General features: G+C 34.5%; 3 protein-coding genes and 1 non-coding gene across 4 annotated transcripts; 2 read left to right on the top strand and 2 right to left on the bottom strand.

Moving 5' to 3' along the window:
- TRNAL-UAG lies at positions 1–80 on the bottom strand. Its single transcript has one exon. It is a non-coding gene; the product is annotated as a tRNA-Leu (tRNA).
- A 1,740-nt stretch (positions 81–1,820) lies between these two features.
- LOC123882670 (probable xyloglucan endotransglucosylase/hydrolase protein 8) lies at positions 1,821–4,233 on the top strand. The gene is made up of 4 exons (XM_045931381.1): positions 1,821–2,192; positions 2,415–2,515; positions 2,644–2,846; positions 3,525–4,233. The coding sequence occupies exons 1-4, from the start codon at positions 1,865–1,867 to the stop codon at positions 3,925–3,927; spliced, it is 1,035 nt and encodes a 344-aa protein (XP_045787337.1). The 5' UTR covers positions 1,821–1,864; the 3' UTR covers positions 3,928–4,233.
- Positions 4,234–5,307: 1,074 nt separating this feature from the next.
- Positions 5,308–8,701, top strand: LOC123882654 (cysteine-rich PDZ-binding protein). The gene is made up of 4 exons (XM_045931380.1): positions 5,308–5,485; positions 5,578–5,695; positions 8,192–8,283; positions 8,375–8,701. Exons 1-4 carry the CDS (start codon positions 5,470–5,472, stop codon positions 8,437–8,439), a joined length of 291 nt encoding a protein of 96 aa, XP_045787336.1. The 5' UTR covers positions 5,308–5,469; the 3' UTR covers positions 8,440–8,701.
- A 3,165-nt stretch (positions 8,702–11,866) lies between these two features.
- LOC123882638 (polyubiquitin) lies at positions 11,867–13,935 on the bottom strand. The gene is made up of 2 exons (XM_045931378.1): positions 13,681–13,935; positions 11,867–13,173 (listed from the first exon to the last, which is right to left on the bottom strand). The coding sequence occupies exon 2, from the start codon at positions 13,171–13,173 to the stop codon at positions 12,028–12,030; it is 1,146 nt and encodes a 381-aa protein (XP_045787334.1). The 5' UTR covers positions 13,681–13,935; the 3' UTR covers positions 11,867–12,027.
- Between the last annotated feature and the right edge of the window lie 788 nt (positions 13,936–14,723).

Raw genomic sequence — 14,723 nt, 5'->3', positions numbered from 1 at the left:
TGACAGCTGTGGGATTTGAACCCACGCCCTTTCGGACCAGAGCCTAAATCTGGCGCCTTAGACCACTCGGCCAAACTGTCTTAGTTGAAACACTCTCGATGCAAAACGTATATAACTCTGAGTAGTGTCCATACTATTTCTATTTTCTGAATCTGATGCACAATGAAAGGAGTCACGTGCGTTGTTGCTTGCAAGGAAAACTGGACTATTTGATTTTTGCGGCCCATCCAAAACACATTCGAGTCAGTATGCGTTTTTTCACTATGTGACATAAGTTTTGCTATCTGCACACTCTCTGACTGGTCCAAACATAACGACTTTAATTTGATGTTTTCTCTTTCCACCTCCCGTGAATCTTTTATCCCTCCTGAATTTCCAATTTTGCCCTTGAAAAAACTTCGGTTCGTAGAAACCGAAGTTTTTTTTTGCCTTGAAAACAAATTTCGGTTTCTAAAAACCGAAATTTACTCTGAATTTGCACTAGTAAAAATTCGGTTTTTGCGAACCGAATTTTTCTGCAAGGACAAAATTGGAATATTGGGGGGTTATAAAAGATTCACGGGAGGTGGGAAGAGAAAACATCCTTTAATATTGGTCCCATAAACCTTCACTGCTTTCATATGATCCGGCCCATTAAATTTTATAAAAATCTAAATTATCAATGATATTCCAATAATAAAATGTCAATAGTTATTGGTAGTCAAAATTAAGTCTCCCATCATGATATTAGATTAGATACTTTTATTCAGGTTCAAACTGGAAGACGTGTGTGAGTTTTAGTGATGTTTACCATTTTGTCTAAAAAACTTCGTGGCAAATGGAATGAATTTTACGCCATAACTTTGTGACGCAATTTTCAATTTTCCCATCCAATTTTAAGTAAATTGTCGAGATCATTTTATGTTGACTTTAATAATACTATGTCATATGAACGTTTGATCTCAATTTAATAGCTAGTATCTTTTACTTCGTGTAAATGCACGATTCCTTTACCGCAGAAATCTAGATCCAATCCGCACCGGTGCGGGTGTTGTATATAGATGTTGAACAACATCACGCAAATACTCATGATTATTTAGTTATCGCCCATGATGCGGTGACTGTGAGCATGAAAATGAGCGGATCATGAGTTTTGCATTATTGAAAGACCAGCTCAGAATGATCTATCACGTTCTTACATACATTAATCACCAAAATTCAACACCGTCTCTATTTTTATTTTCATTCTTGTGCATTTTATAGATTCTAGTCATGTCAACCATTAAAATTTGCTAAATGCAGCCTGGCTATGGTCCCACTCCCACATTCGTTTTCAACATTATCACTATCTCACTATTTTCATTTTGCATTATTGTCATTCTTCATTCACCATTATACCCTTATCTTGTATGTATGTATCTATCTATCTCCTCTTATTACTTACTATGCTCAATTTTTTGTTTAGTTTTAGAGAGTCTAATAACAATTTTTTTCAGTTCTGACATCAAGTAATTTTAGCCTTCTTCCAATCACAGTTGTAGGGAATCAAACTGTATTCCTACTAAGTCCAGCGCTAATCACCACTGGACCAACTAACGATTGATTAATATTATTTATAGTTAAATAAGGATATAGTGAAGAGGAAGCATGGTGTCTATGTTAGAAATATATAGTATTAGTAGTGCTTGTCACACATTCTTTATCACACTTTTTCTAATATTTTACTTTTATTGATTGAAAAATTTAAATGAATGTATCTCTAACAATTATGAATGCTATACTATATGTAGACTTTGGGGTCATGATGTTGTAAGTGAATGGGCAAATTTGTACATTTGTCACATGCAAACTAATTAAACAAACAAACAAAGTGGAACAATAGCATATGATGTTACAACTGTATATGCAGAAATCATTTTCAAAGTTAGGATTATTTAATGAACTTCCACACCTCGGATTCAGAGATCCACCAGTTGAGAAACCCTTCATTCTCATCCTAACCAAAATCAAAATGGATGCAAGGTCATATTTTTCATTTTCCATTCTTCTTTTCATTGCAGTCATCATAGGATTCATAGCTTCTTATCATTCGGCTGAAGCAGCTATGTCTAAAGGATCTTTTGAAGATAATTTCAGCATAATGTGGTCTGAAGACCATTTTACTACTTCTACTGATGGACAGATCTGGTATCTCTCCTTAGATAATGACACAGGTATCAAATGCATAAACATAACATTAATGTATCTTATGCTTTGTTTAAGTTGATTAATTTGATATTTTATATTAAGAAGTGTAGTACAAAATACTCAAACATAAAAGAATTGATTTTGGGACCAATTAACTAAACATAGGCTGAATGTTTTTAATTGTTGGAATCAATGTTAAGATTTTGAGGCCATTTCTTTTAAAGCATATTGAATGTTTTACTTTACAGGATGTGGATTTCAAACAAAACAAAGATATAGATTTGGGTGGTTTAGTATGAAGTTGAAATTGGTAGGAGGTGATTCTGCTGGTGTTGTGACAGCTTATTATGTAAGTAGCAATTACATTAATATTGAACTATAGTACAACTGAATGTGCATTTTTTTTTGTGAGTTTCTTTTTGTGTTTACTATGAATCCAATTGGTGTGGTGTTGACAAGAATGTGAAATTGTTGCAGATGTGTACAGAAAATGGTGCAGGGCCAACGAGAGATGAACTTGATTTTGAGTTTTTGGGAAATAGAACAGGACAACCATATTTGATTCAGACAAATGTGTACAAGAATGGAACCGGTAATCGCGAGATGAGACATATGCTATGGTTTGATCCTACTGAGGATTATCACACCTATTCCATCCTTTGGAATAATCACCAGATAGTGTAAGTCCAAATATTGCATTCATTGTTTCTTAATCATATAACAAAATGTTTGCAAATACGGTGATTGAATGCATGTTTGGATTGACGGTGAGATTGACAGAATCACGCTGAACTACTGTGAATTTGACGAAAGTTACACTTGAGAATTTCATAAAATCATGGTGGGAACTCATTGTCAATCCAAAACTTACATTGATTCCCTTCTTTATGCTTTTGTCGGTTTAAGGCTTCTTTTCTCAATTGTCAAAAAGTTGTAGGCCAAGACTTTGAGGGTAAAGAAACAAATATAGTTAAGAAAAATCTACATTTTGGACTATGGTAGGCCTAGTTTAATTATGATTGCTAGCTACTCATATGTATATGATATATTTGAATATGATGATAATATGCCATATGACACTAACAAAGAAAGAGGGTTTCTTTTAAAAGGACCTTAAATTTCAAGTGGTATCAACAAAGTGGTAAAAATTTGGCTATGTAACTTTGCAGAATTAGTGTCATTTATTTTTTTTGTCAAGTAGTATAATGGCTGGAAATTCACCGCTTGAGATGAATAAATTCACTGCTTGTTATAAAAATCAATCACTTATGGAGAATGTTCCAGCTTCAAAATACTCATTATATTAACCTAATGTGTTGCAAATTAACTGAATATATGTTGATTTGAATTGGAAACAGGTTTTTTGTGGATAGAGTTCCAATAAGAGTATTCAAGAACAATGATAAACCAAACAATTTCTTCCCAAATGAGAAGCCAATGTACTTGTTTTCAAGTGTATGGAATGCAGATGAATGGGCCACAAGAGGTGGACTTGAAAAAACAAATTGGAAATTAGCACCATTTGTGTCATCCTACAAGGATTTCAGTGTTGATGCTTGTCAATGGGAAGATCCATTTCCTAAATGTGTTTCAACCACAACAAAAAATTGGTGGGATCAATATGATTCTTGGCATCTTTCTGGGGATCAGAAAATGGATTATGCTTGGGTTCAAAGAAACCTTGTCATTTATGATTATTGCAATGATTCTGAACGTTTTCCAATTTTGCCTGAGGAGTGTTCATTGAGTCCATGGGAGTAATGTATTAAGGGGATTATATATCTTTTTGTGTCAAAATCTTTTAGTTAGTAGAGCTTTTTTTTATTCATTTGCTATATTCTTTTCAGTAATGTAAAAGCACATCTCATAATAGATAAAGTTCACATCGTTTATGAATCATTATACTTGTATCAGTGTATGATTCATTACCATTATTCTCAGCATGAGTCTTGAGAAAGTGCATGGAAACATGATGAAAATAGTACTAAAAACTCTATCCATATGTACATGTTAAAGATATTACTCCATTGAGTATCAATGTTTTTATAAAAAATGCAATTATATAAATATAGTTATATAAATGTTTTTGATGAAAAGTATGTAAATATAGTTGTGTGCATTATATAAAAAATATTTTTGTTCTCCACCGAATCACATGATAAGTTTTTGTTCATTATACAACTATAAAAAAATAGATCTTGCTAATGAGGACCTTGTGCACTCTTTAAGGATTGTAATTGAAGAAACTTTTTAATTAAAAAGTTATACATTTCAATTTTCAATCATTAACTTTACAATTTTTCATAAAATTTTCTTAAAAACAAACTATTCAAAGTTCTTAAACAGTGTCCTAAAAACATACTACTATTTAAAGTTCTTAAACAGTATTATACAATTTTGTCTCATCATATACAATGTTGTTATGTCTAGTACTTACAACATTATGGATTTAAAATGCTAAATTGACATGTTTAAGGAATGCTCTTTTCAAATATGTTTCCATAAAATGGTTTAGGATTTTCATTAATCTCTATTTTGTGTTCTGATATCTTAAAAATCGAAACTAAAAACTAAATGTTAGTTGGTTTAGTGGTGATTGGCGTTGGACTTGGTAGGGAAGATCACGGTTCGATCCCCCACAACTGCATTTAGGAGGAGACTGGAACCACTTGATGTCAGAACTCGCCTGAACTCTGAACTACTGGGCCCCCTTCCCCTATGAACAAGAGGGTGAAAACCGGAAAAAAAAATCGAAACTAAAATGATCTTCAATTTTAGTTTTTCTATTTTATAAATCTTTTTTTGAGATGATAATAACAAGTGATTTCTTTTCTTGGTTATTTTGAGATTATTATTTTTTCACTTTCACAATTAATATTCACCTCATTTGACCTTCTAATCTAGTTTGGCGTCAATTTTGGCATTAAGTGATTTCAATTTTTCTGATCAGTATTTTGAGACATTTGTTGCACATGATTTTATTTTTGGTATTTATCTTTTTTTGACTAAAAAAGTTTATTTATCTTGTATTAAAAAAAGTTTCAAAAAGATAACTAAATATATGTAGCCTATTGTAACCAAAAAAAAAAAATATGTAGCCAAAAAAATCAAATAAATAACACCTCCTCATGTATAAACTCTAGGCTTGTCGTTTTAGTGTGCGTGTAAGTATACAGCTGACATTAAACGACACGAATTAGCTGGAAAGGGGTTAGGGTTTTGCTCTGATTTGGGATCCAAATTTTGATATTCAAATTCGTAAATTGACAATCAAATCAATAATCAGAACCATTAGCAATTGCAATGGTCTGCGAGAAGTGTAAGTATCTCATCCTTTTCATCAATTCAATCCATATTTATCGCTTTCGAAAATTCAATTGATTTTTTGGGAATTTGAATTGTTGATTTCAGGTCAGAAGAAATTATCGAAGGTGATAGTACCAGACAAATGGAAAGAAGGTGCCAGCAATACTACTGAAGGTGGTGGCCGCAAAATCAACGAGAACAAGCTTCTTTCCAAGAAGAACAGGTTCCCTTTAATCTCTAAACCTTCAATTTCTTATTTATTTTATTCTTTTATTCGTAATTTGTTTCTTATTTTTTAATTAGGGTATGAAAAGTATGATAATTTGGTTCTGATACTCTTAATTTTATTTAGTTGATGATATGCTAAAGTAAATAATTTATACTATAGTAGTTTGATATTGGAAAATTTGGATTGTAAATTTGTTTTGAGGTGGGTGTTTTGGACTAAAAATCACTTTGCGAGTTTGCGTGACCGAAAATCATATTCATGCTGCTCTTTTTGTTCACATCTTATGAATTTCAATGCTACTCAATCACATTGGAATATGTCAAAATCAATTTTACATCTTTAGAATCAACTTTAACTCCTCTAAAAGTGAAACCAAACATACACTGTGTTGAAACGATACTTTGTTGAGGGGGCATCCAGGGCAACAATGTTCGGAAATGGCAGAGTTGAACCTGGTAGGATTAGATATGCCCATGGACTAATAGGCTTTGATGTTTAAGGACTTGCTATGCATATTTGGTCTCTGTTTTGGGAATATTGGGCTCAATAGTCCCTACATGCGTTATATCACCACATACTTGGTCTGGTGCTTTATAACTTAATTTTCTTTGATTTCTTTTTTGGAGCAATGCTTTTTCATTTGTAGGTTCGATATGATTGGTTGTATGGTAAGAGTTGTGAAGCAAACCTAATTTTTCATGTGGTAGTTACTAGTTAGTGATGGAGAACTAGTTAGCTATTTTGATTAAGTATTTTGAACAAGTGAATCAATTGTTGGATGTCACTAGTATTTTTAAAACTGTATGTATGTATATGCTTTTCCTATGCATTTTATTTAAAGCCTCCTTTTCGGGGTATAATTGGTATTTTCTCCATAACTTCACCATGGCCACTTTCCCTCTTCATGTTATCCCCTACAACTTAGTTTTTCTATCCTCCCAAACTTATGTTTTCTTTGTCATTGCTAATGTAAATTTAAAATTGGATATTTGTGCTTTGATTGATGTGGCTCTTGGAAAACATTTTATATATATATAGTTTAGCTTTTTATGGCTCATACTTCAGAACTGTTAGGACACATTTTAGCCTTTTATATTCCATATCCCCTGATAACATGTGTGCACTTAATTTTAGAGTTATAAGTTATCCTCAATACTATAGACACTTTTTTTTTTGGTAGGAATACTATAAACACTATTTACTAATTGTGCACTTATAATTCATATCAAGTAATAGTGACTAAGTATTCGGGCTGTTCTATAAAACCAAAAATCTGAACTGAACCAAACCTATCTGTAAAGAACCAAACTGTTGATGCCTGTCTTTTGAACTGAACTAACCTTTTAAATGCAGTTCACAAACTAAACCCTTATACTCAATTTAGTTTGTTAACCAAAAGAACTGAACTGGTAGACTCAATAAACATTAATTTAATTGAACTGCAATAACGTCACTTTCCACTATGCAATTGTATGTTGGGATTAATAAACATAAACACTTGTATTTTTTCCTGCAATCCAGGCAGGCTTAGTCCAATTTATTTTACTGCTTCAGTGCTTCTCCCTCAAACACACGGTTCCACTTCTCAACTCCATTTTCTATCACATCATTTAAAAAAGGAAAAAGAGTCATTCATGTGAAAAACTGAACGAAAGGAAAAATTGTGAAGCTGTCTCATACCTACCAATTGTGCAATCCAAACTGAAGCACATTTGATCCCAATTTGCAAAACCCCTAGAAATTGAAATCTCCGCCCAAATGTTACATGCAGCTTCAGCAATAGAGCTTACTTTTGGTGTTTACTCATTTTAAGCCATTCCTCGTAAAATTCAATTATTCTCCATCTTCAAATTCCTTTTCTGCCATTTGTAGGGATTGGTTCTTCAACTGTTTTAAGAACAGTTTGGAGTATAGTTTTTGAACAATTATAGAGCTAACAATCAGTTTGGCTATGTATTAGAAAAACAGTTCAGTTCGGAACTTGAATATGAGTGCACTGAACCAAGGACCTAGTTCGGTTCGGGTTGGAATTAACAAAATTCAGTTCGGCTCGGTTTTTCTAAACAGTTTTTTCAGTTTATTTTGGTTCATTTCAGTTTTCAACTGTGAATTGAACTGCAAACAAGCCTAATTAGTATAATTCTTGCTTTTTGCTTGGCGTAATATCTGTCCAAACTCCAAACAGTCAAGGTTTTGGGTTTGGAATGAGTAACATCATAGAATTGAGCAAGTTCTGTCCAGTACATGGGCAAGTGCCAAGTACATTTGAAGGAGGGTTGTGCCATTACTTTTTTTGTAGATGTTTATGCATTTATACTCTATTCTCAATACCATTGGCAAGTTTTTTGTCCAATTATCTGTACCTTGACCTGACCTGTTGTTTAAAGGGCTCTATTTTAGCTTCTGTACATCGTAACTTTTTATTTGTTACACATCCTGCATATTTTCATCATGTGAAGAGTGTTCTTATTTTAAATTAATTCCTTGCAGATGGACCCCTTATGGAACTACTAAGTGCATAATTTGCAAGCAGCAAGTGCACCAGGATGGCAAGTACTGTCACACTTGTGCTTACTCGAAAGGTGATATTTAATGCTGAGATGTTTTGCATTCACTGCTATATTGTATCATGAAAGTACATGACTCAATTACCTATGTATTTTGTGCTTGCAGGAGTTTGTGCGATGTGTGGCAAGCAAGTTCTTGACACCAAGTTTTATAAACAAAGCAATGTGTAGTGGATCTGTGCTTCTCTATTCATCTTCTTCTAGGTGTATAATAGCATTTCGTTTCTATCCAATATAGTCTAATTGGTCGTGTTGCTAACACTGTAACTGGAGATGTAAAAAATAAATACAGTGAGAGACTGAGAGTGAGGAGGGTTTACTATTTTCTCTGCCATATGTAATTTGCTTATTGAATGCTAATTCTCGATCTAAAAACACTGTATTTTAAAACACTGTATTTTAACGTTAAATTCCGGTTTTGTTTGAGGTTTTATATGTGAAGTTGATTATCTTGTTAAAATGAAGTCAATGATGACCAAACCTTGAGAGGGAGTTTCGGTATTTTGGTTTATGAATTCAACAAATAGTATGGACCACCTATTCTATCGTCGAAAGCATTACTTCCCCACACATTTTATCACCATTGCTTGGATCTTCTGTTCTATTTAGGATGATTTCTTAAAACTTTTAAAAGTTTAATGCTCGCAATTCCTAAACCCACGATAAAGGTTGGCTAGAATATTAAATATCCAGGATTGTGGAGGAGAGTTTGACTCTCACAATGCACGGAAGCGTAACCTTGTTCAAGAAAATACCTGTAAACTAAACCGAACTGCTGAACCGTATCGAACTAAACTGAACTGTTGAATCGTATCGAACCGAACCGAAATTAACTGAACCGGTTATAGCAGTTTGCAAACTGAATTGTTAGTAATCGAACTGAACTGCGGTTAACCAAACCGAATTGTTAGTAATGATGAAGACACAGTTCTTTAACCATAACCGAACTGCGGTTAACCAAACCGAATTGTTAATAACCGAACTGTTAGGAAAAGTTCAATTTTTTTTCTTCCCAAAATCAAACAGAGCTCAATCACTTCCCACTTCTTTTTCTTACAAAATCAAAGAGAACTCAATCATCACTAAATCAATCCTATCACTTTCCCAAGGTTCCATTCACGAATCTTAAGCTATCTTAAAATAATCTTCTCCATTTTTCACAGCTAGCAAGAACCCAAGATCCAAATCCACCTCTTTTTTTCCTGCAATTTTGGATCTCATCTCACCCTATTAATTTAATCTTCACATCACAAAACAGTAAAAAGAAATTCATTGATGATGAAATAGAGAAATAGTAAAGCTGAGGTGAATCTATCAAATAAGAGGCTATTGCTATGGCTGCTATCAAAAGATTATTGATTCTTCATCTCTCAATAAGAAGCTCTCCACCTCAACCAAACATTCTAAGATGCAATATGTTACCACTTGCATCTTTCTCAATCAATTCATTAATTCAAAACCCCACCTTTGTAAATTTTTGGATTCAATTGAAATGAAATAAAGGTTTGGTTAACCATTAAAAATGGTTTCATTTTGCAAAAAATTTCCATTAACAGTTCGGTTCGCATAAAACAATATCATTTCAGTTCGGTTCTTTTAAACTGTTGATATGGTTCGGTTGAGTTTTTTAATTGAACTGAACCATGAACAGTCCTACTCACAATACAGGGAAGCGTAACCTTGTGCATGATTCCCAAATAGAAATTTAGGCGCAGTTGAAGTGAACATGATCCAACGAACAAATCAAGATTCCCGAAGGTTGAGATAATGTCTTATGTGAGCTAAGATTGTGAGTGGACAAAATTGATGCGTGTAAGAAAAGTTTATGCTTTTAATTTGGCATCTCATTCTCAAACTTTAATTTTGGTTGTTAAGCAAACAAATCTTGTAGGTGTTATGTCTTATTCTCAAACATGGTATTCGTCATTCTCTCTTAAAAGTTAAAATGCTATGTCTTATTCTCAAACATGATATATGTCATTCTCTCTTAAAATGCTAAACTAGTAGTACATGCAAGTGCAACCTTTGAAATTTGCAAAGGAAAGTTCTCCCAGCATAACGTCCTAATCCTCCTCATACCCTCCTCCAAACCTTTGCAAGCAACATCTTAATCTTAAATACTTTTAGAGGTGGTAGAGCTATGCTTTTAAAATGATATGGTTATCTCGCTTCTAAGATAGCTCAGTTGGTTTGAAGGTAACTGAGTTGGTTTGAAGGATAGGAAATACAAAACACAGATTAGTCATATTGATAAAGATTAGTCATGTAAGATAACTGAGTTGGTTTGAATGATATGGTTGAAGAGATAAAGATGTCTTAGATTCAACTCTCCGGTAATACAATACACAAATTAGTCATATTGATTGCAAAAGATTATGGTTTGTCTAAAATAAAGGTCCAGCTTGTGAATACAAGGTTATTTGTTGAGAAGTTCCTTAAATATGTATAGGTGTTAGAGCTATGCTTTCAAATTGAGGTTGTTGTCTGGGGTTACAAGGTTGCTGAGTTGGTTAGGAAAAAAGGAATTAAGGTTTGGACTTTGGATTGATAACTGAGAAGGAAATTTAGCTTCAACTATTTACACTAATATAATACACTAATTAGTAATATTGGCTGCTGGCATTAATCTCAGGGACCTCCCCGTTAATAGAATGTTGTTTGCCAAGAAGTTTTCTTAAATTCGTCGGGGGTGGAGATTACTTCACAAGTTCACTTAACAATAGGATGATGTTCACTTGCTTAGATTATGTTTTCTTTTTTCAAACATTTTATTTCGGTTTCCTTCTTCATACCTGGCTTAATTTGGTTATTGTGATCAAAGAGTCAATAGGTAGGAGAAAAGAATTAGCAATGTTTACAGTTTGTTGTTAAGTGCTATAACTTGAAGACCAGTAGGAGATTATGATTACCTTAAAAGATCTACCATTTACCCAAAAATATGTACTAAGGTTCAGTAAACAATTTATTCTCCCTGAACAAAGGGTGGGCATAAAGCATCAAGTGGAGGCGCCAAATACTTGCAAGAGAAAGGCAGACCGGTCAAAGCCAAGTCCATGGAGCGCCGAATACTTGCAAGAGAGGGGCAGACCGGTCCATGGAGGGAGACCTATGTCCCTTTCCCATGCTATGGGCCTTGAAGTATTGCAAACAACTTATATTTTATCCTACGTTTGATTAAAACATTGAAGTATTGCAAACAACTTATATTTTATCCTATGTTTGATTAAAACAAAGGGGTAGCCAAACAAGAGAACATTGCACAATAAAAGTTATCATTTAAACACAAACCAGTGTTATAATGGAAATCAGAAGTATCTTGTTGATGTTTTGAGAAACGTATGATTTGCATCTTAACTCACCAATGAACTAGGTTTTGTTTTATAAGGAGCATATTGATTGATAAAATTTTCTGATACAAAGATGCAAAGTTTGGGAATAGCAGAAAAATGGCTTCACCAAAGCATCTATTGTTGATGATAGTTCACATTTACATGAATTCACTTATCAAAGGACATAAACATCAAAGATCACTTCTTCAAACGAAAAGCAATCACGAAATAACATAGCATAAAACTGTGAAATAAATTAAACACACTGATTACCATAAAGGGAAAGTACTAAATTCATTATTCACAAAACCATAGAGTTCACAACAGACCAAATTTATTATAAAGGGCCATGATAGACCCTATTAACATCCAAAGTTGACAAATTCATTTCAAAACAACCAACAACACAGACAGAGTTCACAACCACAGCTTAAAAACCACCACGAAGACGGAGGACAAGGTGAAGGGTGGACTCCTTCTGAATGTTGTAGTCAGCAAGGGTCCTTCCATCCTCCAACTGTTTCCCTGCAAAGATCAGCCTCTGCTGATCAGGTGGGATACCTTCCTTATCCTGAATTTTGGCCTTCACATTATCAATGGTATCTGAGCTCTCCACCTCCAAGGTTATGGTCTTACCAGTCAAGGTCTTGACAAAAATCTGCATACCACCCCTCAAACGCAGCACAAGGTGAAGAGTGGACTCCTTCTGGATATTGTAATCCGCAAGGGTCCTTCCATCTTCCAATTGTTTGCCTGCAAAGATCAACCTCTGCTGATCTGGGGGAATACCTTCCTTATCCTGGATCTTAGCCTTGACATTGTCAATGGTGTCTGAGCTCTCCACCTCCAAGGTTATGGTCTTACCGGTCAAAGTCTTGACAAATATCTGCATACCACCCCTCAAACGAAGCACAAGGTGAAGGGTTGACTCCTTCTGGATATTGTAATCGGCCAAGGTACGGCCATCCTCAAGCTGTTTTCCGGCAAAGATCAACCTCTGCTGGTCTGGGGGGATTCCTTCCTTGTCTTGGATCTTGGCCTTGACGTTGTCAATGGTGTCAGAGCTTTCAACCTCAAGAGTAATAGTCTTTCCGGTAAGGGTCTTCACAAAGATTTGCATACCACCACGAAGACGCAACACAAGGTGGAGGGTTGACTCCTTCTGGATATTGTAATCGGCCAAAGTACGGCCGTCCTCAAGCTGCTTTCCGGCAAAGATCAACCTCTGCTGGTCTGGGGGGATTCCTTCCTTGTCCTGGATCTTAGCTTTAACGTTGTCGATGGTGTCAGAGCTTTCAACCTCAAGGGTGATGGTCTTTCCTGTGAGAGTCTTGACAAAGATCTGCATACCTCCACGCAGACGGAGAACAAGATGAAGCGTGGACTCCTTCTGAATATTGTAATCAGCAAGAGTCCTTCCGTCTTCCAACTGCTTTCCGGCGAAGATGAGACGTTGCTGGTCCGGAGGAATTCCTTCCTTGTCCTGGATCTTGGCTTTGACGTTGTCGATGGTGTCAGAGCTCTCCACCTCAAGGGTGATGGTCTTTCCGGTGAGTGTTTTCACGAAGATTTGCATCTGCAGAATCAGCAAGAACAATTAAATTAGAATCAAACATCAGAACTTGAATTAAAACTTGACCTAGAATCTACTAATCAGAATTTAACACCAAAAATCGAATTGAATCAAATATAACAGATCAAAACCAACGTTTAACAAACGTATCTGAAGAATTCGAAAAAACGCAAATAGTTTCGATCATATAAAGCGATAAATCAAACAGAATTTTATACAACAAATCAAAAACAGCGTTCAACAAACGGATCTAAAGAAATATCAACAGAATCCTCGTAGATTCGTTCATACAAAGCATGATCATAAACTAGATACAAACAAAACCTAATCAACGATTAAGAATTTCTAACACAAGCTATGAATCATATTAGGTTCAGGCCTGAGACAAATTCCAAAACAATTAACCGATACAAACCCTAACACATCAATTTCTAACAGATCTACGATCTTGAAAAACGAAAGAAAAGAACGCAAAATCGAATAGAAAACCAGAAAAGAAAGGGAAAATACCTTGAGGGATGGTTAGGTCGAGAAGAAACGAATTGAGAAATTGGGAATTGAGAAACGAATTGAAATTGTTCGATGAGAATGGAACTGTGAATGAATTGAGAATGGTGCAAGGTGTCGTTTTATAGCGAAATGAGTCGAAACCTTCACCGCTAAGATTGTGACACGTGTGTTTCTAATGACGTATTATTCGGTGCTAGTTGTTGGCTTTCTTGTGTGGCACAGTTAAAAATGTTATAGTTGGTACCTATCCGTTGCATTCGGAACGGTCCTTCCTGGAAATTATTATAGAAAATTGCAATTTGGGAAAAGTAGTTGCCGTTAAAACTTGACGGAGTTAGTTTGTCAAAAAAAAAAAAAATTGACAGAGTTAAATGTATATATGGGAAATCAAAATTTTCTACCCCAACAGTTGTCCATCTACCTAACATTAATTTTGAATGGACAAATTTATCCTTATATATATATAAACTAAAATCGTGAAGAAAAAATTTGGTTACCGGAACACTTTGAAAAAAAGGTGTTCTAGTATGTAATTTTTTATTTATTACCAGAAACACTTTGGAAAAAAGTGTTCAGGTATATAAATTTTTTCTAATTTTTTTTACCTGAACACTTTGGAAAAAAGTATTCATGCATGTAAAATTTTTTCTAAAAACTTGTGGCTGTTCTCGGCAAACATGTCCGCTTGTGATGCCCCATACTTCGAACTTACGAGAGTAATTTCTTTTCCTTATTCAAGAAAACTTCCCTATTCAACAAGTTTCTTCCTCCGCATCCTCGACTCTTGACTGGTTTTTTGAATCATCCAATTTCAATGTGGTTGAGGAGAAAGAAATCCATTAGTGTTGAAGGCTAGAAAGAATCACAAGCAAGAAGAAAGTTATAGTAATGAAGAAGACGAATAAGCTGCTAGGAGAAGTAGCAAACAATCAGCTATTAGTGTTGCTGACGAGGATGAATTATCAAAGATGTTTGATAAAGTTTTACTTAATGTCGAACATTTGCAACTATGCAATGGAAATGATTTCTCGCAGACTGGACAA

This window comes from Trifolium pratense, linkage group LG1, assembly GCF_020283565.1.
Source record: "Trifolium pratense cultivar HEN17-A07 linkage group LG1, ARS_RC_1.1, whole genome shotgun sequence".
In the NCBI taxonomy this organism is placed as follows: Eukaryota; Viridiplantae; Streptophyta; class Magnoliopsida; order Fabales; family Fabaceae; genus Trifolium; species Trifolium pratense.
Note: the sequence above shows the minus strand (reverse complement) of the source record. Positions and strands in the feature narration are given on the sequence as shown.